This window comes from Phalacrocorax aristotelis, chromosome 6 (genome assembly GCF_949628215.1).
Source record: "Phalacrocorax aristotelis chromosome 6, bGulAri2.1, whole genome shotgun sequence".
Classification (NCBI taxonomy): domain Eukaryota; kingdom Metazoa; phylum Chordata; class Aves; order Suliformes; family Phalacrocoracidae; genus Phalacrocorax; species Phalacrocorax aristotelis.
This window is the reverse complement of record NC_134281.1, coordinates 3,049,681-3,073,500: the sequence shown is the minus strand read 5'-3', so window position 1 is coordinate 3,073,500 and position 23,820 is coordinate 3,049,681. Positions and strand designations below refer to the sequence as shown.

General features: G+C 45.2%; 1 protein-coding gene and 1 long non-coding RNA gene across 4 annotated transcripts; one reads left to right on the top strand and one right to left on the bottom strand.

Moving 5' to 3' along the window:
* The first annotated feature begins 701 nt into the window (after positions 1–701).
* Positions 702–11,189, top strand: LOC142058459 (uncharacterized). Its single transcript, XR_012661003.1, has 6 exons — positions 702–1,293; positions 1,477–1,582; positions 3,185–3,413; positions 9,126–9,213; positions 10,641–10,841; positions 10,872–11,189. It is a non-coding gene; the product is annotated as an uncharacterized LOC142058459 (long non-coding RNA).
* IL5RA (interleukin 5 receptor subunit alpha) lies at positions 3,277–22,269 on the bottom strand. 3 transcript variants are annotated; one of them, XM_075095624.1, is made up of 11 exons: positions 22,199–22,254; positions 18,979–19,134; positions 17,501–17,646; positions 16,683–16,821; positions 16,059–16,191; positions 15,797–15,987; positions 14,686–14,831; positions 13,901–14,036; positions 10,435–10,531; positions 5,361–5,442; positions 3,277–3,424 (listed from the first exon to the last, which is right to left on the bottom strand). In XM_075095624.1, exons 2-11 carry the CDS (start codon positions 19,088–19,090, stop codon positions 3,332–3,334), a joined length of 1,275 nt encoding a protein of 424 aa, XP_074951725.1. In that variant the 5' UTR covers positions 19,091–19,134; positions 22,199–22,254; the 3' UTR covers positions 3,277–3,331. The 3 variants fall into 3 exon arrangements, with proteins under 3 accessions (XP_074951725.1, XP_074951724.1, XP_074951723.1); XM_075095623.1 differs by lacking the exons at positions 3,277–3,424; positions 5,361–5,442 and adding an exon at positions 7,331–8,178 and having other exon boundaries at positions 22,199–22,269; XM_075095622.1 differs by lacking the exons at positions 3,277–3,424; positions 5,361–5,442 and adding an exon at positions 7,331–7,553.
* Between the last annotated feature and the right edge of the window lie 1,551 nt (positions 22,270–23,820).

Genomic DNA, 23,820 nt, shown 5'->3' with positions numbered 1-23,820 from the left:
CGCTGCCAGGAATCGCCAGGAATCCTCGTCCCGCGCGGGTGGGTCGTGTTTGGCAGAGGTGAGGTTCCCCCACCGCGTCCCTGCACGGGGCCACCAGGAAGGGCTGGACCAACGGCCTGGCCGGGAGATCGAAGATACTCCCGCTGCGTTACACCAGCTCAGCTGTATTTATTAGAGCGCGCGTACCACGCGTCTGCCCGCTTTCAAAGCCATCAAGCCCTGCCCGTCCCTGAGGGAACTCGTCCTCCCTGGAAATCCCGCGGCCCCGACGTGCCCTTGCTGCTCAGATGAGCATCCACACGGGTTTTCTCACCATCGCCGGCTCCTTGCAGCTGTTTGCCCGTGATGCGCGTCCTTATCAGTGACACCGACAATCGCAAGCGTATCTTTGCGCCCCCTCCCCCCCGCTACGTGCCCAGGTGCCCCGGGAACGCCTCGGCCCCCCGAGGCCGCCGCTGCAGCCTCGCACGTGTGCTTTCGCAGGGCCGAACGCACAGCTCGCATGCAAAATATATCGCATTAATCTCTGCAATATCTTGCCATTAATGGGAATGAAATTATTTTTAGAAATTTTATTTATTAGGCCCGCTCGAAGGCACGACATAAAATACATTACAGTAAATTAATTCTCTTCAGCCTCGTTTTTAGGACTTTACTGATGAAATTCTGATTTTTAGACTGTTAAAGCCGGGCACCTCAAATCCATTAAAATCACATGCAGGAGAGACATCTGAGGCACAAACATTGTTATATTAATGAGCTACATTAATTTTGATGGAGCCGTGCTATTTCACCCAGATGAGAACTGGCTCATTTATTATAATTATTTTTAGTCTGCAGCATCTGGGAACTCCATTACGTTAGGCACCTTCCAAACAATTTACTTGCTGGGTCAAATCATTCTCTTCATTCTTTGTTAACGCGCTTAACCCCACCGCTGGCCAGCTTGACGGAGAGGAGGTTTCTCAGAAGTAGAAAGGACTCTGCAAGAACAGGAGAGCTTCGTGCTCCGCAGCCAGAGAGGCCAAGGGCCGAGTTGTTCGCGTGGTTTCAGGCAGGAGGTTTATTTGGTAACTCGCTGTGTGGATTTCACAATGTAAGTAAACAAATCACAAAGAGAAACCGAGGTTTCTCAAATGCAGTTCGTGTAAGATGGAACAACAGATAGCGAAGAAAAACGGGTTGCAGTATCGGGCTTGGATTTTTCAAAATCCCCTGAAGGCAGCTGAAGTTGCACGTGAAGGAGGATCCCGGTTCCCTGCAGCTCAGAAAGCTTCTTAAGAGCACCGAGAGGTCCTTGGCACATTTCATTACTTACAGTGCACTTGGAAACTCTGCACTCCCAGGCTGTGCTTTGTTTTGTAGGTGCAACTGAGGAAGTTTATCAGTTTGTGCCATTTGTCTTTTTTTTTCCCCCCTTAAGCTTTAATCCCTCGCGCCAGGGAGCACAAGCAAGCCCTTCTTGTCCTCTTGCAGACGCTGCCAGCTGATGTCAAAGGCAAGAGCCTGCAAAGGAGCCTTGGGCTGAAAATGAGCCAGCTGGGAGTCTGCCATGCCTCCCCTGCCTCCGGTGAGCACCCAGGTAGGCAGACGTACGCTTTCAGAGCCCACCCACCCCCGTGGCATCCCCTCATTCAGGAGAAGGGAGTGTAAGAAACACAGGTGAAGCTGTTGTTTCATGCTGAAATCAGGGTCCCACAGCACGCAGGCTGCAGGCTCGGCCGGCTGCCGTGATCCCTGCGCAGGCATCGGCCAGCGCAGCCCCACCAGCGGGGGCCATTTACGCCCAGGGAAGCCAAGATATTAGAAATGCCTACCTCCTTCTGAGAACTGCACAAAGCTTACAAGAAGGAAGAAAATAACCTGAAGGAAAAAAAATAAACTGCCACAAACCAGAAGAATAAACAGCAAGGACTCCCCTGGGCAGCGAGGATGCCCGAGGAGAGGCGTGCAGCAGGCATCGGGGGATTGTTAGTCGAGCGTCTGTGTCCACGTGGCAGCACATGAGTGTGGACGTTTTTACCAATATCTCAGAACTTCACAGGAAAAATCTGAGTAGGAGCATTGCCCTCTCCATGCCTCACGGTGCGCCTGGCAGCACCCTGGAGCTGGCCGGGCTCAGAGGGGTTTTACACTCAGCGCTGGGGTCAGTGCTCTGCAGGGGGCTGCTGAGGGGTCTTCAGTTTCCAGTGGCTCATGAGCGGGAGTCTCCTGTCAGTTTTCTGCAGTGTTCCATTGCTGTCTACCTGAATAGTTTTCAAATCCCAAGGTGTGAATTTACTGTAAGTTTAAACGGGGCCCCTCGCAGGCCCGCAACGCACGCAACCCGCGCAGCACCCCCAGGCCATCCGCAAAACCTGCCACGCACACGCAGCCTTGAGATTTCGGGAGTGGGTGGCAGCGAGGTGCCTGCGGTGCGCACACAAATACCGCGGCAGCTGCTACCTGCGCGTACAAAGGCAGCAAGGCAAGGTGCCGGCTTTGTGCATCAGAGGAGTACGACTCTAATTGTGTGTCGGCAAACTAACCTTGCCTTAAATAGCCTACAAAATCTGGCAGCTTTTGGGGTTTATAAAGTCCTGCAACGGAGACAGCCTTTTCCCCACAGCCAAAATTGGCGCTGTGTTTACTCAAAAAGCCAGATGTAAGCACCTTCGCGCAGTAGGAGGCACACGGCCTGGCCGTTGGGGCGGTCCCTGCGCAGAGGCTGCCTGGCTGCAGGGCTCACAGCTCGCGCTCAGCACAGGCAGACGCTCCCCTTGCCCACGAATTGCGTTTCCACGCAGGTTATTTGCTGAGCTCACGCTGTTTCACTACAGAGTGTATCGGTGACGTCCAAGTGCGGGTCCCCGCTCTCACGATGGCTTCGCTGTAGCTGTGCAGCCCCGGGGAGGGCAGCGCTGGGGTGCTCTACAGCTTGTTTTACTCCTTTGCTAGGATTTGGCACACCTCGGTCACTGCCAGGGACCACGGGCGGGTACCTTGCTGCCGTACGCAGGGCTGCACCAAGTCCTAGTTTGCATTTTGCATCTTGAGTTGTCAGCCTTACTCAAAACAGAAATCCAAACAATTAAGCTTTCAACCGGAAAAAAAAAGCCATTCGCTCTTTTCCAGCTTTTTTTTTTCCTGCACAGCCCTTGTACCGTATACTTATATCCTGCTTAAACTCAGACTTTTTGTTTAGTAGCTTATCATTACACAAGGCACCTCGCGGAAGCAAGTCCTCCTCCCCTGGCTGGAAACGCCGCCGCAGCAGAGGTGGCACGAGGCGCTCCGCGGCGATGCCGGGTGGCATGCCGGGGCCGCGCAGCCGCGCCAGCCCCGCAGCCTCTCAGAAGACAGGGTCGTCGAGGGTGCTGCTGTAGAGGTCTTCAGCGAAGCTGCCGAACTCGGTCTCTGTCTCGCTGGTGCAGGTACGTGCTCTCTGGAAAGCAAACACCGCTTTTAGCTGGTGAGCTGGGAGGTAAACTGAGGTTAGCAGCTAATCTGCACTGATTAGGAGAGAGGAGTCACGACATGCTGTTTTAAGCCTGCATTGAATAGTCGTTATGAAACAAATGCTGCAAAGCCCTCACTTAACATATTTAGCAAAACACCGTGTTTCGAGTTGGTGCGCTTAAAGAGGGATTCACCCAAAATGTTTCCTGAGGTAAGAGCTGAGAAAGAGCATTGGGTTCAACGCAAGAATTTCTCCGGAAAGTTCACATCCCCGCTGAAGGTCTCGCAGGCTGCTCATCGCTCCGTCCTTCGCGCCAGCAGCCCCCTGCGCCCAGAAATTCCCCATTTGGCTGCTCTGCAACAGCACACTTGGCCACAGCGGGCCACGAGACAGCCCTCTGGAGCCAAGGACACAGAGCCCCGCGAGGAGCTGGCGGGCGCGTTATGAGGCAGGGGACTGTTTCCAAATAAACAGCAGCGAAGCCCACTTGTGGGGCCAGATCCCGACCCCTCGGGACTGAGCAGAGCTGTGCAAGGAAGCGTGCAGGGACGGGGAGACTCGCAGCAGGAAGCAGAAAGCAGTAGTTCAGCTGCCGGGAAGCCCGCGGGGGCAGCGGGAGGCAGAGCTGCTCCTCGGGGCCGAGCGCGGTTCCCACGGGCTGCACGGGGCTTTCGTCACCTCACCCCGCTGTTTACGCTACAAATTTAGGAACTGAATGTCCACAACAAACAGCTGCTGGGGGTTTCGCTCTCGCGCGTGATCTCAGCAGAGACACCAGGGCCACGTCCTCACGGCTCCCTGCCCGTGCCACCACCCTTGGGGCCGCGGTGCCAGCAGAAAGCCTCCAGCCGGCATCCCCTACCCGCACTGAGCTCACTTTAAGTAGACAGACAACTAAATACAAGCTGCTCCTGATCATGTGAACCAGGCTCTGCAAGCTCACATTTTCTAGCTGCAGTGTTAATACTTGCTATTTCTCATATTCTTATTTGTGATACCCTAAGTCACGTTATTTTTACATCAGTGGCTTTAATTAAAAACAAACATGATATGATAATATTTTAAGCCTGTTTCCTTGACCAGACCATGGAATAAGAACAATATCCCCAAAAAATCAAACCCTTCTTCTAAGGGGACAAGTTAAAATCAAGTTACTGAGCAGCACTGCCCTTGAGCAGACAATGAGGAGTTTTATCTTGTCTGTAAGGCAAATGTATTTATCGGGAAGTAACAGAAAACATAATAAGTCTTAAGACCAGCTTAACAGTAGGACCAAAGTATTTCCCATTGTTAGGTTTCGCAGAATAAATCAGCTCTCTGGGAGTCAACCTCCAGTCCCTGCCAAGGCAGCCCCACCGGCCGGGCTGGGCTCGCTGGAAGGAGCAAAAGGCAGAGCTGTGGGTATGGCACCGTGCGCCTGGAATTCATTGCGTATTAGAAAAGCACTCAACAGTAGTGCTTAATCCTTTTTGTTTGTTTGTTTTAACCCTCCCCACAATGCTTTCCTCTACAAACAAGGCCAGGTCCAGAGCTACGGCAGGCTGGGAGAGGCGGTGGCCACACAGCCAGGTGAGACCCGACCACAGCAGTTGTTATGGTTGCAAAACCAGCCTCACAAATTGCTAAATGCGATGGCTAACTCAATGTTATACTCATAGTCCGGGCTGCGCCTACTCTTACGTTAACTGCAACCACGGATTCTCCATTTGGCATGTTTTGCACAGCACATTTGACAACGTAGCCCGCATTTAATAGGGACATTAGAAATTCTAAGAGGTCAAAGGGCTTTAACTGAGCAGCAGCAAGCTATATGCTCACAGCCTTGCAGGGAAAAAGCAGCACGTAAGTACGAGCATTCCTACTAGTCAAAAAAAGAAGAAAATAAATTTTAAAAAAAAGAGTGACTAAGATGTTATTTTACCTCGTAGTCATTTGGGAAGGGATCTCTGAATTTGTTGCTGGGTGTTGGGATTCGTGGAAACAGTTTATTCCAAATATGGTTTCTGCAAAAAAAAAAATCAGTAGTGGAGGGATGTGAAAGAATTTCTTTTTCTGACGGATGACGTACCCAACAAGCAGCGCGTGTTTAGCCCCGCGAGAAGGCACGTCTCCTCGCACCGCCAGCCCTCCTCCCCCCTCCCACGCAGCCACCGGCATCTGACAGGAGCAGCAGGTTCAAAAAGGGGTGAAAGGAATGGCTAATGGTCCAGCCCGAGGACCTGGCAGGTGTGCCGCTCCTCACAGGACACTTCTGGGCCCTGGGGACATGGGGATGGCAGAGGGGAGGTGGGCTGCCGCTCTCCCCCATCAGTCTCCCACGGCAGCCGCAGCAGAGAGCTGGGCTAGGCGGTCCGACCCAACGGGGCACTGCTGCGGCTTTCAAGGGCCACCAATAGCCCTGTCTTGGAGAGAAATTAATTGCTCTGATCTGTCTGTTCGTGCTCATGTTCTTCCCAAGGGCTGCGTTGTCATGTGCCTTGTTTGGACAGTCAAGACAGGCTGCCTCTTGCTCAGACTTTGGTTTCTGGACATAATCTGCCCATGTCTCGTGGTAGGAGAGCAACCACAAATAATTGTGTGCCAAGGGAACAAGGAGGAGGCAAGGAACGGGACCAGAGATGGTTGACAGCAAACGGTTCTGCTTAGCGGTGTAATAACTCATCCTGCTAACACCCCTTGGGATCCTCCCTCCCTGCCTGACACTCTTTAGCCTGGCTCAAGCATACAGGCGTATGTATTTTTGTGATAGCGAGTGCCACAGCGTGAACTTCTTCTTGTCTTTGCTATACCCCAGAGTACAGACTTCACATTTCAATCACCAAAACGCATTCATTAACTCGACGATGTCCGAATAGGGCCAGATTTTAATGGGAACTTGGCCTGAGTGACAATTGTAGGATTTGGCCCAGAATTAATATGCGGCACCTGTTCTGCAGAGCAAGCCTGACATCCACAAAGCACAGACGTGGCCAAGGGGTGGAGCCCCAGCTGCTGGGACCAAGGGCAGAGCGGCTCCTCTGCCCCATTGACTTTGTGACAATTCTCCTGGCTGATGTTAAAAACTCCTGATTGTTAGTTCAATGCTTCTGGTCTTACGACCGTTCGTCTTGGAAAAGCTTTCTGAGTTCTGTCAAGTTTTCTGTTATCCTATTATTCCTCCTCACCAGGGAGGCGAGGAGGAATAATGTTTTCTGACTATCACTTTGGAGCTAAACCTTCCTGGCTGAGCTGCTGCCACCTTGAAGGAGATGCCAACGTATAACTAATTATTAGGCGAAGGGAAGGGCCATCCCACTGCCCGCGTGATAGACCTGACCAAGCAAGCTATGGGGTGTCTCCCCATTGCTGCACATGGACGAGGGTTTGTGACGGAGGCGTACAGCCAGACGGGGGATTATGGGAGAAAAAGCAGGGTGTGAGTTATTTTTAGGCGACATTTGCAACCCCTTTGTTGAAATGCTGGGCGCAGCCCGAGCATCGCTGGCTGCAGAGGACAAGTCAGGCTGCGCCGTCACCACCAGCACAGTGGGTCAGTAAAGTGGCTGCTGGTGTGACTCAGGAGTGGGACTGGGATGAGTGCCAATATTAACACTCCAGCACCTGGCCTCATCGCCACTCTTCCCAGCCTTCCTGCTAAGGGTTAGATCCTTCTGACGATACCCAGGTTAGCCTTGCAAGCTTTGTTGTCTGTACGGCTCCCGCACTCCAACAGGTCTCCCAAACTTTTCAGGAGGAAGGCCCGGGAGGCCACATGATTTCACCTGCCTCTTATTCCAGCTCTGAGTGTGGTTTTGATTTGTGCTATTGCCGTGCAACGTAAACAAGACGATTTGGTTTTGTTTGGAATTGGCGCATTTCCAGTTGTGCTGGTTGTCAATAAAAGATTTTGATGGAGCCATATCAAAATTATTTATTGAGTCAGCAAAAGCATAAGTAACGCGTTGCTTCTGGAATAGAAACCCTCAAGGAGGGATGAACAAACGCCCAACAGGAATGAGGCAGAAGCACACTTGTGTTCGTGGGGGGTGCTTGCCCCTCAGGTGCAAGAGTCTTTGCAGGGAGGCGTTGGTGGGGGTGGTGCCCTCAGAACCGTCCTGTTCTTTTTTGCAGGACGCTGAAAAGTTGGAGTTACGTGATTAAGTATCTTGTCACAAAAAATGTTCCAGGTACCTCTGCTTGTCTCTACACGGGTTAGAGCATGGCCCTTTCCATTAGTGCTACTTGGACCTTCAGGCTTTGCAAACACCCCACGGAACCCTTGTGCCTTAACTCAGCATTTCTGGGCCTCCAGTTACTGTGCCATGTCTGTCGTTCTGAAATTTGCCACTTTTCCCCAGGCTGTGACACGAAAAGGCCAAAGATAACTAACGAGAAATAAGTAGGACAACAAGTTCTTCTTTTCCCCCTTCTAGCCGCTACGATGAGATTGATAAAATGTTTGTTTTCTCAGTATGTTAGAGTGCCTTTTCTAGTGTCTTGCCTCCACCGAGATGCCCTGGGACACTTTCCGAGCGACTTCCCCGTAGCGGGTGGCTGGTGGCTGCTGGCGGTGGGCTGGAGCGGCGCGCAGAAGCGGGAGGGGTGCCTGCTGGAGGTCGGGATGGCCACATCGATTTCAGGCTACAGAGGGCTACTCACTGTCCTCGTGTCAATTAAGCTGAGAGCAGCTGGGAGCAAGTTGTTACCTACATCCTCCTGTGGGCTCGCCTCCAGGAGAAAATGTTATTCCAGGATACAGCCTAAGGAAGTATGGAGGATGCTCAGTCATAAAGACAAAGGGCAAAGTAGGAAAACACTCGATTGTGCTTTTCATCAAGACAGAAAGCCCAACAGCTACTGCAAGTAAGCGAAGGGAAAAGATTATCTAAACGATCCCAAAGGGCTACTTTGCCTTGTAGCATCTCTCCCAAACGGCGGGCTGTATCTCTGATGCCTGCAACCACCAGGAAGCGCACAAAAAAATTTAGAACTTTGCTATAATGAATTTCCTTATAACGGCTTCAAATCGCATGAAATGTGAAATTATTCCGTGGCTCGAATTGCTATACTTCATGAATTTTCAACAGCAGTAACAACTGAGAGTACTAAATGAAACTGTGATCAAGGGAACCGGTTCTATTTTTCCTTTTTGATTATCTGCAGACACAACAAATGAGCAGGCTAAGCACTGCGTTTCATCTTCTTGCACTTCCTACCTCCTCCCAGGCCAGGCTGGAGGATGAGAGAAGCGGCAAGGACACTGAGCAAGAAGCCGCTTGGGAAGGGTGGAGTAAAGCTAGCAGCCTCATGAAATTCTGTGCAGCAGGCAGAAAAAAATTTAATCATTTTGGCAAAGATGGAATGTAATGAGCCTTTGGATGCTAGGGGATTATATACTAGCCAGGCAGAGAGAAACTCCTAGACGTAACCAAGGTAGCATCAAGCAGCTGAACCTGGAAAGGCTAGCTTAAATTTGCCTAATGTACTGCGGTTCATAAAATGCATTACCACAGCATCTTCAAGCTGGTCCTTGAGTAGAAGTCTTCCCTTACACCTATTTCTCCCCCTGTATCTGTTTCAGGCTCTCCAGGGGGGTAACTGCATAATATCCAACTACTTGCAGAACTCCACAGGAAAACACAGAGCAGTATGACTGCTACTAACTGGTGTTGGAACTAACTGGTGTTGGTGTTTTGCTGACCCAAAGGGAGAGGAGAGGGCTGATGAAGATGATGCTGGAGCAGTGGAGGACTTACAGCTATACAGACAGGTCAATCCATAAAAGAATCGGTGACGTGAGTAAGAGTGGTTTGCGGATTCACGCCAATACATCAAGGCTGCATATTTGGCAACAAGTGCATACGAAGCACAACATGAATAAAGTCTCTGGGGAGTTAATCTGTCTTGTTCCAGAAAGGATTGCTTATTGAGACCCGTTATGCTAATTAAATTGACTTAAGAACAGGTTATCATAGACACCAGACACTTTAGGGAGAGTTATTAACAGTTATTCTAATGTAACATTCCTGTAGACAAGACCTTTATTTGATAAAGGAAATGTAGTACAGAAAGGAAAATAGCCAAGGACGCATCAGGATGAGCAATAAATTAAAAGGCATTGAAGAAATTAATAAGAAATTAGCAGAGTCGAGGACATCACTTACATTCCTGGGAGCTGTGTTTATTGTGGACTGATAATTGCTGCTTGATGCATGTTTCAGGGGAGAACCTTGTAATTACTTTGATTCTTTAAGTCATGACTTAAGATTTGGCTAGACACAGCTACAGAAACCCAAAGTGTAGCTGGGTTTCTTCACAGCACGTTTTGGGAAGTTCAGCTATATGGCATCTGTTTTTACTACATGGCATCCACAGCCTCTGGAGTAATTAAAAATAAACTAAACAAATAGGTCAGAACCTCAAAGCCAACAATAGTTTGATGCACTTGCTCTTGTTAAGAGGTCAAGAGGAGCAGCGAGCACAAAAGCACTGAACCTTTACCTCTTCAGAGCATCTAGCCCACTCCTTTGATGTCAACTGCAACTCAGACTACGTGCGCAGGGCCCCATATAGGGCGTATGCCTGCGGGCTGACCTAGGCAAGACCGAGAGAGTATCGGTCTGTACGTTTGAGCCATGAAAGATGCTCTCAGCAGCCTTCACCAGGGTTAAATACAGAGTCCTCCTGGGGAAATCACTGACCCAACCAGATCCATTTAAGTGAAGAAATGAGATAAGGACAAAGAGATTTTTAACAGTGTCACCTGAGTATATGGTTTTGTTGTTAAAGATAAAATTGAATAACCCTCTTACCCCACCAACTTTGCTGAATGTTATTGCTCATAATTGGTAAGGCTGATTATTACTTTTCAGTACTTTTGCTTTGTATAATTACGCTTCAATACCAAACTCCATGCCCTTTCTTAAAATTAAGCAAAGCTTGTAACATCCCCACACACCTGTTGAACACCTAGTCCTTAGTTATACTGTAATTAAAAAGAAGACAATGATACTTACATTTTGCATATTATAGCAACAAGCAGGAACACGCAGCACGCGGACGCACAAAGCACAGTGAGAATCCAGGCTATGGGATTCTCCAGTTTGTTTTGCCCTGAATTTCAAGAAAAAAAAAGAAATTAAATAGATAACGTTAGCGCAGATTATTTTTAAACACCCTTTCACAGAAGATTTCATCAGCTGTTTTATGTGATTGTATTCAGATCACAAATTAACATGTGAACAAAGAAGAATTGGTGTCTAGAATTCAAAGCAAAACGTGGAGTTTCAAGAACGATTTCCATGAAACTGACTTTCTAATTTCAACAATAAATTTCTTTCATTCTGGCATGAAAGAGAGAGAACAAGCTGAGAAGCACCAGGAGCCAGGCCCACCAGAAGGACGATACGGCCCGTTAGCTGCCGTCCCGAGACACGCAATGCCATGCAGCGAGCACACGACTGGTACTCAGCAAAGACACTGTTTGCTGTCAATCTCAGGCACCAACTGTCTGTTTTCCATGAAACCATTCTTCGTTTCTCTTAATCCTTTCTAGCCAGGAACCGGATTTCACTGGCTTCATAAAGTTGCCTGTAAAAAAGACATCGAAAACCCCCATTTTTCTGGTGAGCTGGTTGCTGATACATTTCCTCAGGAAGAATTTCTCTACCACCTCTGCCTGTGAGCAGACACAGGTATTTCTATCAAGGTCAACACTTCTGCTTTGAAAAGGCATTGCTCAGTGACCACGACCATTATTCTGTGCCACGTTATGCCATATAACAAAAACATTTACAATGAAGTTCATTTTCAAAAGGCTGCCGAGTCCGTGTGTGCTTACGATAACTACCTGTCCTATGCATCAAGGTGCCAGCACTGCCATTACCAGGTAATTGAAAGGACATAAATCGGCCAGCAGCAGGAGCGTTGGGTTTATCGGTGCCGTAGACAAAACAAAATTCAGTTGTGGCCAGATTTGTTTCTGAGAAATGAGGAGCCGAGCCTGCTGTCTCTGCCGACGGCTGTGGTTGCACGCAGTCCCTGAGAGCACCATGTGGCCGATGCCATGGGCAGGCCTGTGTGATCCGTCCTGCGCCTCCAAACCACCCCGACGGGGGTACACAGTCAACCTTGCAATTACAAACAGGTTAGGATGGTTTATTTGTGTCTTCAGGGTTACCACTTTTCTTTCAAGAAAATAAGATTTAGGATGTCAATGAGTTATGCTTCATTTAAGTCTTGAGGACGACTGGGGCAGCAAACTGTAGAAAACAGTTAAGTCCCATAAACCAATTTGAAGCCTCCCAGCATGACGCGTGGGAAGTGTCTCTGTTTTCCAAACTAAAAGTGGAAGGGTCATATGTTTCTTGCATCTTATGTTGGTTGGCAATGGCCAACGCTAAGTCTCACAGTAGCTTGGAGTAAGGTGTGGGAGAAGCAGCAATTGCAGAGGCTGTGCCGTGGCTCCGGGGACCTGCCCGGGGTGCTCCTCCTCCGGCTTCTCTCTGAGACGTGCCCGGAGGTACCGGCCCAGCCCCGCACACCACTGTGAACCAGCACGAGCCCGCGCACCTGCCTAGTGAGAGGCACATGAAATACATGAATATATGAAACAGAGGGAACAGATGAAACGTCCTCAGAGCCAGAGAGCAAGTTAACAGCAACGCGAATCGCTGGCTGAAGTATGTACCGAACCCCAGTGACTTATGCAGCAGCCTGTGTTGTGTCAACGAACTGCAACGAGTCTCTGAAAGCCCCTTTTCATAAGAACTGAAGTAACTGGACCTATCCTTGGATATTTTTGAGATTTGAGTAAATTTTTATGGAAGACTCACTTTCTTATTTTTTTTAACATCAGAATCAATTTTCCATATTTGATATGTGCAGTGCATGAGTAGAGGTGTCCGTAACGGCGACGTCTCCAGGTTCCTCAGTCGTTGCCACACCACGCAGCAGAGACAGCTCCAAAAGCGCTCCGGCTGACATAGCGGGGCCCTCAAATCTTTCAGCCTTGCTGGGAAAGCAAAATCAGGATGGCAAAAACATCCTGTGAGGTACTTCTCAGCCCCAAACTTGACCTGTGGATCTTTTAGCTGTGGGGTGAATTTGGGGTTGTCCTGTGCAGGGACGGGAGTTGGACTCAGTGATCCTTGTGGGTCCCTTCCAGCTCAGGACATGCTATGACTCTATGATTTTAAACTGCGAACCCTGGCAGTGGCTGTTCACATGTACAGCTTCCCAGATTTGATTCGTATCGGGCTGCCGTGCATAGTTAACAAGGGTGTCCAGCCCACTCGGCTGCACTAATGATTTTTAACCTAGCTTTGTCTGACTGCAATGCTTCTAAAAAACCTTTAGAGACAGCTGGTATCAAGGCACAGTTTTAGACCGCCCGCTTTGGCACAGGGTTTGATCACCACAGCCCAAGGAAAGGATCCAGAATGGTGTTTTGGTTCCTAACGACATCGGAGTATTGCTGCTACAGGACAGGCAGCCTAGGCCAGTGTTTTTCTCAGGATATGGGCTCAGAAGAGGTCTACTGGTCTTAAAGTTGGCCTCATCCAAATACTTCCCAAATAGATGCACGTGGGTAATAACCAGGCCCAGTTTTCTTAATTAATAAGAAGTTTGGTCAGCCGCATCCTGACCCAGGTGAGTGGTCAGGTTGCTGAGCCTCTGGGCTCGCCAGTGCCGCAGACCCAGGTGAGAAGGTCAAGGGGATGTGTTAGAGTAAGGAGGCAAAACATCAGCAGGTTTGCATTCACTACCAAATAGATGTAAGAGGGAAAAGTATAGTAAACAGGAGAGCGTAAGGGACTTTTTTTTTGAGTGAAAACCAGGAAGTTAAGAAACTCAGAAGATAAGAGCAAAGGAGGATGTCTAAGAAGAAACAGTTGATAACGTGCCATGATAAAGAAACTGTTATTTCCAGAAAAACATGTTCAGCACGCAGGAAATACAGAACAAAGTGGGGCAAATGACCATGTTCCAAAGATGTTAAAAACATGCTCTTCCCCCTGCCCCCCCCCCCGCCCCATCAACATTTCATAGTTCAGGTAGCTCCAGTGAAGTAATAATTGACATGATCACTCATACTAACTTCCATCATGAACATCATGATGCATGCCGGGGAAACACACGTGAAAACTAAAGCAGTAACACAACTGAAAGGCCTTACCTTGAACTTAGGCCTTAAGCTAGTTTAAAAGCAGGTGCTGAAAACATAAGCATGTAAAAACAAAACACTGTCTAAAAACCACTCTGTATATCCAAAAGTTTACTTGGGAGATTTCTTTTTTTCATTTTTAATGGAACACAGATTTAACTATCCTGGACATTAACAAGTCAGATTCTTTCTTCAAACACTTATTTTCCTGGCTTCTGTTAAAATCACTTGGTGTTGTGCCTGCTCGTGATTAGGCAGCATTTGCTTTCCAGCAATGTAATAATTTTCATTACAAGACAGAAGCATGTCATGCTTACCGACATAAATAATTTCACTCCAGTCACTCCAAAATCCTCTTGTACAACATATATGATGATTAGCTCTTATTTGTATGGAATACCTGCTGGTGACATCAATCCGTAATCTGAAGTCATTTGAGGATATTTTCAGTATCTGTTAGGAAAAGAATATTGAGCTTTTACAGATTACTTAAGACTAAACAATTCAGAAAACAAACTTTAATCATGTTTCTCTTTTTACTCTTTTAAAACTCCTTTACTAGATTAACAGTGAGCATCTGGCCTTGCTTTTGAAGTAAGATCTCTATTTTTTATAGGTGTATTTTCTCTCATAACACACCGGTATTTCAGCGCAAATTCTTGAAAGATGCCTCATTTTTGCATTATTCCTTATGACACTTAATGCTGGATTTTCAGAATTGTCATCCTCCTACTGTTCTGAACCCAGATGCATAAAACTGAATCACTCCAAATTTCGTCCCTCTGCTTTCCTAGGTCTCTTGGGGATAGGTTGTCGCAGACATAAACGACGTCCAGGAAAAGAGGAAAAACATGAAAACTGATGAGACGTTGGCTTTGCTGAACCCTTGTCACAAATGGGACGCAAGTTTCACCCAAAGGCCATAGTTTCAAAAAGATGTACTAATAGCAGGGTTTATTTTAAATGTTTTAAAATTTGTAACATATCCATGAATATGAAGACTTTTTCACCAGGTTGCAGAAAGGCAAATTCTAGCTATAGAGGACAGTCAGCTCAGAGACAGGAATGCTCTGTAGTACCGGGGCATCAGAGAAGCGATTACCTGCTTGTTACCTGACTTCAAGTTGAAGAGGTAAAATTCGTATTCAAAACATTCCTTAGGGAAAGGAGAAATTGGCTTCTCCCATGTGGCCAGGAGATCATTTTGCTCTAAGAATACAGTGACGTTTCTGGGAACATTCACTTTCTCTACAAAAAGAAAACTGTACTGGTAAGTTTAGTTAAATGCTAGCAATTAAGTTAAATACTAACAGTTGGAGCACTTTATAACCTCATTGTGTTTCCAAGTAGGACCTATAATCCTTGAATTTATTTCACATTTTGGACAGAAAAGATAAGGATTTAGGAGGAATAACTATATTGGAGAAAACAGTTAAAGGAAAACTGTTTTTAAAATCCCCTTAAAAGTTTTGAAAAACTAGATTGGGGGGATTTTAATAAATAATTTTCACAAAAGCATGAAATCAATGATAGAACAGTTAGAAAAATTTCTTTTCAAGAAAAAACTCCAGATGTAACCAGGAAAGTTTCTGAAAACTGGAACAAACTCAAAGGAATGGATCGGCAGCTATTATGGGATGACTTCTAAGAAAAAAGTACGTCAACTGTTTTATCTTAGTGAAGCCATGAAAAAGGGAAACGTTACCTGTTTACAAAAAAGTGAAAGGCCTGGAATTAATGAAGGAAAAGAAATTATTTGGGTGGATGAAAAATGATAGTCATGGCTGATGCTACCTTTTATTTGACAGCCTCATGCCTTTCTTTAAAAGGACACGGTTATCTTGAACATCATCCACCTTCTTCCTTTTAAAGAAAGGCTGTAAAATAAAAGGTAGTAAAAACTGTACTCAAAGGTATATTGACTAAAACTACTGAAAATTAATATTGGAAATAATGCTTTGACCAACAGAATAACTAATTGCATTTTCTAGCTTTTTATTTTTGTCATGCTATAATATTAAAATCAAAGTCAGTTAAAACCACCCATTTCTGTCTTATAATCTCTCCCAATTTCCTTAAAATGTCCATGCAAAACCAGCACATATTTTCACCTGCATCAAGAGCCATTCAATCCAGTAATATTCTCTCACAAATCTTTTGACAATCCTGCTAGGCATTTTAAATATTTTTTTTTTAAATTTATTTCTACTTACCAATGGCATTTTGGTTAAATAACTGCTGAAAAGGTTTGATTGCAGCATACTTGCTAGACCCATTAATGTGTATTACAATGAGCGCGTCAACCTCTTCAGGATCAATATGAGTCACTGGAAATCTGCACTCAGTATTCCTGTTCCACTTGTCTTTGATATAATCTTGACATTCTTCAGTGTACTTCTCATACCTAAATTAAAATACTTGTGAGAAATGATGTTTTTAAAGAAATCGCTGACTAAAATGGGAGAAAACACCAACCTGTAGAATAGAAAGTAGTCCGTATCTTCTGGTGCCCCTTGGCCACGAAGCCAAGTGCAATGGAGAGAAACAGCACTAGAAATGGTGATGTGAGTAACACAGGACAAATTAGTGACAGATGTCTCTGGAGCACCTAGAGAGTCAGGGAATTATAAAGCAGAAAGAAAAATTACACAATTATTACAAAAATGGTAAGAAATTCATGGTGCTAAAACATTTTGATTACAGTCTTTGGTCCATTACTGTCTGTTGTATCCAGTTCTCTTCTTCATCACCCAGGTCTAGCAGTTACGGATGGATGAAGATTCCCAAACAGTGTAAGCAAAGCTGTACCACACACCACCATATATTCCATGTACACCTTGCAATTCAAGGCAACGTGATCTTTTAATATTCTAGAAAGTACGTTCTTAGCCTTAGCGAGGAATATTTAGAAAACTGTATGTGGCTTATCCCTGTTGTGCATCTCCAGGCTCCACAGCAGCAGAGAAAGGCCTGGACTAAATAATTTTGTAATATCAGTGTAGAAGTATTTTTCAAATATTAAACCCGTCACCTTTTGACGTCTAGTCCACACACCGGGGCAGAACACAAAATTCAGACCTCCCTTGCATTTCTTCTTACCTGGCAAAGGCGGGAGTTTTGCCTTCACCCAGTCACTTCTCATCTGAAGGTCATTATGGAGAAGTAACGTCCGAATGTGCGCGGAGAAACCATTGTGAAGGGCAGCTGTTCGGATACTGTGAGTCTTCTTTGTATCATACTTGAAACAAAACAAAACAAAAAAATCAAATAAGCATCACATGTGATAGAAGCCAAATTAAGGGACCTGCAAAGACTGATCCAGGCTTTGCAAAGAGGCGAACCAGCCAGCTAGCTTTGCTGATTATATTAAGCGTATAAAGCTAGAGACTACAAATAATCCACACAAGAAGTGCGTGAAGTTTGTCATTTAAGACAGCAGGACCCTTATCTTACCAAAAATCTGTCTACAGCATACAGCTGTGATGAAACATGATCTGACATTTTAATGATACCCTGGCTTTAATGTGAATTAAGTGAGCTGACTTGAACAAGGAGCAATATCGCTTAAAACCAGTATCCAGCTTCCCCCCAAGGCGACCGCTGCAGAGCCTGCCAATTGGCAGGCTAACCCTTGTCCCAGCAGAGCTGGAGCCATAAGCACAGCTGGAAGGGAATCTCTCCAGTGCTCAAAGTATATGTTTACGCTATAAGAGAATAAGTGATTCAATACGCCAATCGTTCAAGAGACATACCACACCTACTGCACCCTGGTTTGGTGCAAGGCATGGTAGTGTTGGGTTGATGGCTGGACTTGATGATCCTAGAGGTCTTTTCCAACCTTAATGATTCTGCGATCCTATGTTTAATTCAATGGGAATTTAACATTCTTACCATACTGGACTTATCGTTTGTCTTACCTCTTCAGGCACAGGGCCTAGGATTTTCACATCATATCTAGTAGTGTAGGCTTTTTGTTCTTGATTAGGGTTTGGTTTCCAGTGCAAAAGTACTTGTGCTAATGCAGAGACAGTAAGGGTGAAGTTAACGGGTGGGAAAACATGAACTGTAAGGGAGGAAATAAAAATATTCATAACATAATCATCCAGTGAATTGTGCAGCTGTTTAAAAGCAATGAGCAATACAAGCAACTAATTTCATTTCACTATTATATTCTCTCAACAGCTTCTTATAAAATGTTTCTAATATTTGAAAGATATCTTTAAATAACCACCAAAACTTCATCAAATAAGAGTTTACTTAAAACTCAGCTTAAAAAATGAATTTTTACAACAAGTTCAACTTGAGAATCACAATGATATATTACATTTGGCTTGTTAAACAGGTTTAGGTTTTTCAGCTCGATCCTCATAGTCACATAGACACTGGGTATCTGTACTGAAGCGGGGCTGATCAGGTGATCAGCCTGTGAATTGTACAAAACCATTCTCACCCACATAAGCTTGCAGAAGAGCATAACGTGGGGCTTTCTAGGAGAAGGCTGACAGCCACAGAAAGTTATATGTGAGACAAGAAACAAAATGATGACCAGAGGAATTAAGCACAAATGGAAGGAAACATAGAAGGATGGGAATGATAATCTAAAATGACAGGGTAAGAGGGATTCCTGGAGCTCACATGGAAATGAGGAAGATCTCATGCTGGGGGAATATGTTAGCATATAAATAGCAAGGCAATGAAATAATCAATCTACTTCCCTCCATTTCTAGAGTTCTTCAGAGCCTGCCCTCCCTTAATTGCCATCTCCAAGGCAGTTGAGGGACATCAGTCCCCACTTCTCCCATGATTTCAACCTTTGATGCCCACTAGTTCAATTTTCAAGCATGCACCTCTTGTTAGGAAAACTGCCTCGTAAAGGCTCAGACAACCCCATCCCAACCTGCCTGCCTTAAAATGTTCCTTGTTGAGATGCCCACGAACACTGTCACTATTAAGGCTGTTGATACACCAGGATTGTGCCAGCAATGCTTTGTGTCGCCATGTTTCTACAGCTAACCGCAGTTTTGCTCCTGGAAGTAAAATTGCTATCTGGAATAATGTCTTTGCTCTGGCTGGATTAAATTGTTGAATAAGCCCGGCCAGGAGCTACTGTCCAGCCCAGAGCAAAAGTGGCACAGCACAAGTTGCGTCTACATGCCTCACGGTTCTTCCCTCTCAAAGCAAAACAGTCCTCAGGCAGTGGCTGGGAGCAATCTAACTGGGTACAACTGTCCCAGGAAGGATGTTAACACAGCATGGTCATCTGTGGTCCTGCTCTCACGGCATGCCATGGACTGTGGTAGTCACGTGTAGAATAGTGCGTTTGACCAACACGTAGAGGGGCTCTGGTCACCCACTGGTCGTAAAACACCACACCGGTAAAAGGAAAACACGTTACCTCCTGCAGCTTGAGGTACGTTTCGCTGACCCATGTTCGTTGTCCAAAGGAGGATCAGAAAAACTCTCATCTTGCTGGCCATAATCTTTAGATGGTAAATGAGAACGGCCATGTATCAGCGCATGTGCCTTGCCACCATTTGACAGAAGCCTGTCACTGAAAATGAACACAATCCCAAGTTTTAGGCACACAAACCATGGAGCACGGTATATCCACATGATCAAAGGAATGAAACTGCCGCCTTTAGGGGACAGACTCTTCTCCTTTCCTTGCAGGAAAAATGCATCTTGTCATAGCTAAATTTAAGTACCACCAACCACATTAAAGTTTGCTCCCTTTGCTTTTGCCAGCCCCCATTGAAAAAGCTACTGACTTCAAACACTGTCATGTGTGGATGTTCAAAGCAGCAGTCACAGGCTCAGAGCATCTCTCCATGGAGAGGAGCAACTCAGGCTGAGGTATATAAGCTATCAGTAGAGTCCCATTTACTCCAAGAACAGAAATAACCATATTTTTAGCTGCCACTGTGTATAAAATGGCTACTTACTGGAATTTACTTTCCAGTTTCTCCTTCAATAAAGCTCGCTAAAGAAGCAGTCATAGTGCTCACCTCAAGGCTAATTCTCCAGTGTTAATTATTGGGTGTAAAAGAAACTATTTTGTTTGTTTCTAATTTAAATGAATGACTATTTTTAATGCTTAAAACCAGCATGTTCTTATGCTTCCTACAGATTGTTTCATGAAGTACCGAAAGAAAAAAATGTGTGTGTAATCATTCATGTGTAACCTAATATAAACAACATGGAAATACAGAACAGCAGCTTTCCAAAATGTTCTTACCAAAGAGAAATACGCCCTCCCAGCCCAATCACACTACTTCCCTGGGGCACTACAGCAATTGCTTGTATGGAAAACATAATATTTTCAGATGGTAATGAGCAGAGAAAGCATCTTTAATCCATCAGTTCTCCCTGAACCTCCAATAAATAACCCAGGGACGGGAAGCACTCCAGTTGATCACAGTTGGAGTACTTCTGCTATAGAGTAACTATTTTTCAAAATGGTGTATGAATGCAGAGTTCATTAAAATGACACATAATCTACAATGCAGCGTGTTTCTTAATGTGCAAGCCCACTCATCAGCTATATTCATATTTTGTACATCTCTACTATTCTGCTAGCCAAAATGCGCGCAAGGCTAATTGAACCTCTGGAGTTTGCTAACGGGTTATTCCTGGGGAGTCAGAGTTTGCTTTTACATACGTCAGGTTATTGAAAGACATTTCGGTCAGATGTTTTGGTTCTTCCAAAATGTATGTGAATCACAATCAGGTAATTATTATTCACACCATACATTGATGGCTACACAATGCCTCCAAGCCTATTTCCTATTGCATTACCATTCATGAAAAGTCTGTTCTTTTGGATTTTCTCACTTGAATACCATACAGACCTCTGCCTCACGAGATGATGTTATTCTGGGGGACATTATGTGAACTGAACACAAGTTTACAATGGTACCTGCTCTCTGACCACCTCTGCCACTGACACTGCTTTATCTGATGGAAACTAATTAAAAACCTGCCAGACAATGACACACGTTTCCAGTATGCTTTTGTACAAATTACTGGCATCAGGCTTTCTTTCCTGCTTCAAAACCATCATATAGCTCATTTACCTGACGAGACTATTAAATACACTAATAAGTTTTCTCCATTTAAAAGTAAAAACTTGTCAAGTCCTGAAAATAAAACCCAGCTTCTCATTTTCATGCCACCAATAACTCCAGTCCAACTCTGCCAAGACAGCAACTCTGAACTGCGCAGACGTGCGTACGCGTGCTTTTATGCATGCGTGCACGTCTGCGTTCCTACCTGTCTATTAACATCACCCACCGCATTCCTTGCGGCTCTCCCACCGACCACCTACAACCAAACCCAGCAGCTAAGAAGCAGTTTCAGGTAGATTAAGCTCCTGTAACGTGAACCCAGGTACCTCGGTGAGCGAGACATGAGAACCCACCAAAAGGCATTCCATGGGCATAGAAGAAAGACGGTGGGACGGGTTGTGCTTCCCCAGCTGCAGTCAAAGCTTTGTCAGGTACAACTATGAGACTTTGGAAAAGAAGGTTCATTAGTTCCACTGCTAAGAGAATTCACCTTTTTTTTTAAAAAAAAAGAAATTACTTCAGTACATGATTAAAAAAAAAATCTTTAAAAAGCCTCATGTTTTACAACTGCTTTGGATTCACATCTACTAACTTGAGTAATGTCAGTACGTCGGTTTCAGGACTGCTCTGGCATTTAGCACAACTGGAAAAGCTGGCTCTCCCTTGGGTTTACTTAAAGTGGCTTTGGCTACCTAGATATATTTTTTTTTTTACTTTGTCCTCAAAAAATAAGGATTCTGATTCTTCCTGGGCACATTCTTTACCCTATACTTTAGGAAAGATCCTAAAGATCAATTTTTCAAAGGTCCTTTTGCTGTCTAAAAGCATGCACCTGTTAGACAGAGATCTAACATTTCTGAGCAGCAGTTCACTGATTTGTGACTGGATATAAAATGTTGCTGTAATGTAGATTAGTTTTCAATTTTTATCCCTGTTTTCCTTATCAGTTTATCTTTTCCTGCCTTGTTTTCAAAAATGCTGTTTTTCTTTTTCTTGCTATCAGAATAAGGTTGAAAATACAGCTTTCTGAAGCGGGATTTCCATGGCTGTGTAAGACCACAACCTGTAAGAACACCTTGCAGTCTGTGATACCCTGGATGTTTCACGTGAGAAATTACTGAAAAGAGGATCAAAATAAGTGTATTGGAGTCAAGATGCTAACCAGAAATCTACAAGAGGATTACGCTCCTCACAAAAATAAATACAGTAAGTTCTCAGGACAAGTAAAAGCCTTCATTATATTATGGTTTGGTTATATATGGTAAAAAAGTAATAAGCAGAAGGTAAATTATATATTCCCTTTGCAAAGAGTATAGTCCTTCTTAAATGAAAGTAGAAATCCAAACCATAGAAAACAGCCTCTAAAAGGTAATGATTTTCTTACTTATAGCTGACGTGTCCCACTCTCTCACAGGCAGCTGGTCAGAAGAAGCTTCCAGATGCATTTCCCAATGTGAGGCAAAGCCGAATTTGAAAAGCTGGCCCTTTGCAGTTTTCAAACAAAGCAAAACAAGACAAAAACAAATCGCAACAGATATCCCAGGAGGTTACCTGCGGAGTCTCAAAAGTTCTGTGAAGAGTCTGCTCCGTTTGTTCAAACGTCCTCTGGGTCATCTCCCTGTGGGTTTCTTTTATAACTGCTGTCTTTCAAGTACAAATGTGATAGGTACTTCAGAAATGATGGCAGATGATAAGTTAGACAAGCATGCACTGAAAAGAGGAACTACAGATTTAACCACAGGATGGAAGGCTCCATACAAGCACACAGTTTACCCAGAAGAGGTTTTACTTTATTTATTGAGGGTTAATTATATACCTTAGTCTGATAATTCCCTAATAACTTTGCAAGAGCAAGAATGTTTAATGACTGCCTGCAAAGAAAGAACCTACAACCAGCTACCTACGGACCGCTGCTGATATCCCAAGTTGTTCTTCCCCTAGAAAATTAAATCCAAACACTGCTGGAAAACTGTGCAGGTTTTATCCAATGGCTTTATACCATCTTGTCCAATGCTCCTGCCACACAGCTGTGTGGACATCAGTGGTATTTTGAGACGATACCCATACCAGAGCAAGACCAGCTTCCTAACCTCGTGCTGAGAGTTTCGAGCTGTGGTCCATAGGGTTGGATAACACAGGCTCACCCAGGACAAGCAGCAGAAACCAACCCAAGGGCCTAGAGAAGACCCTGCAGAAAGTGGGGCTATATGTAATGAAGTTATAGTACGAGAAGGCAGCTAATGACTTACATTCATTAACAACCTGGACCGCAAGTACAGAGAACCCTATCAAATGTGCAGGTGACACAAGCTGGGAGAGGCGAGTGCTGTGTAGGCTAAAACTAGAATTAAGAAAGTTCTTGACAAATTCGTGGAAATTGGGTGCATCTCAATGTGGACAAGCTCTCATCTGCATTTAGGCATTATCAACTGTAAATTGTTAGCTATAAATAATCAATTAGCAACTGATTAGTATCTGTTCCACAGCAAAGGCTCTGGGGTTTTGGAGGGTCTTGAACTGAAGAGGAATAAACAAGGTCACACCCTTGTGAAAAAGGCACTCCAGGACAGCTAAAAGCGAGCGTCCTCTGCAAGACACGTGAAGTAATCCTTCCGTTCTGCACAGCGCTGATAAAGCCTCCACTCGCATGCGCTATGTCCAGCTCAGATACTGCACTTAAGAAAACCACGGAGCAGATGAAGAGAAGCCAGTCCACAGCAAAGGATACTACCAGAGCCTAAAAAGTACCAGTGAGGAAACAAGTTAAGGGAAGACACGCAGAAATGTAACATGTTAAGCCTTTCACATGTTCTCTAAGTCCTTTGGGCTGGGACTTGAAGATAACGACAAGTAAAATTCAGGTTAGATAGCAGGGAAATCTTTCAGTGTTAGGGAGGCGGTGGAGCAGGTGCCTGAGGAGTGAAAGAAACTGTCACTGGGCATCTATAGACAAACATCAGCCAGGATGGCAGTTGTAATCAAATCCTGCCATCAGGCACAGAGATAAATTAGGTGACCGCCTAAGCTCTGGACAGCCCCTATGTCTCTGAATAAACAGCTAATTACTGGGCAGAGAGCTCTGGCATGTACAGCAAAATGTTTCTATAGAAAAGAGATAATTTCTGAAGGTGAAGCAGGAATTTAATAAGAAACAGTCACCACAAAAAAAAAAA

Excerpts from the sequence above, each read along its gene's own strand:
- IL5RA (XM_075095624.1), bottom strand. The coding sequence starts at position 19,090 with ATGGCCGTTCTCATTTACCATCTAAAGATTATGGCCAGCAAGATGAGA. Across the intron at positions 17,647-18,978 it reads CGTACCTCAAGCTGCAGGAG|TTCATGTTTTCCCACCCGTT; the intron begins GTAACGTGTTTT and ends CCTCCCTTACAG. Across the intron at positions 10,532-13,900 it reads GAGTGAAATTATTTATGTCG|GGCAAAACAAACTGGAGAAT; the intron begins GTAAGCATGACA and ends CTTGAAATTCAG.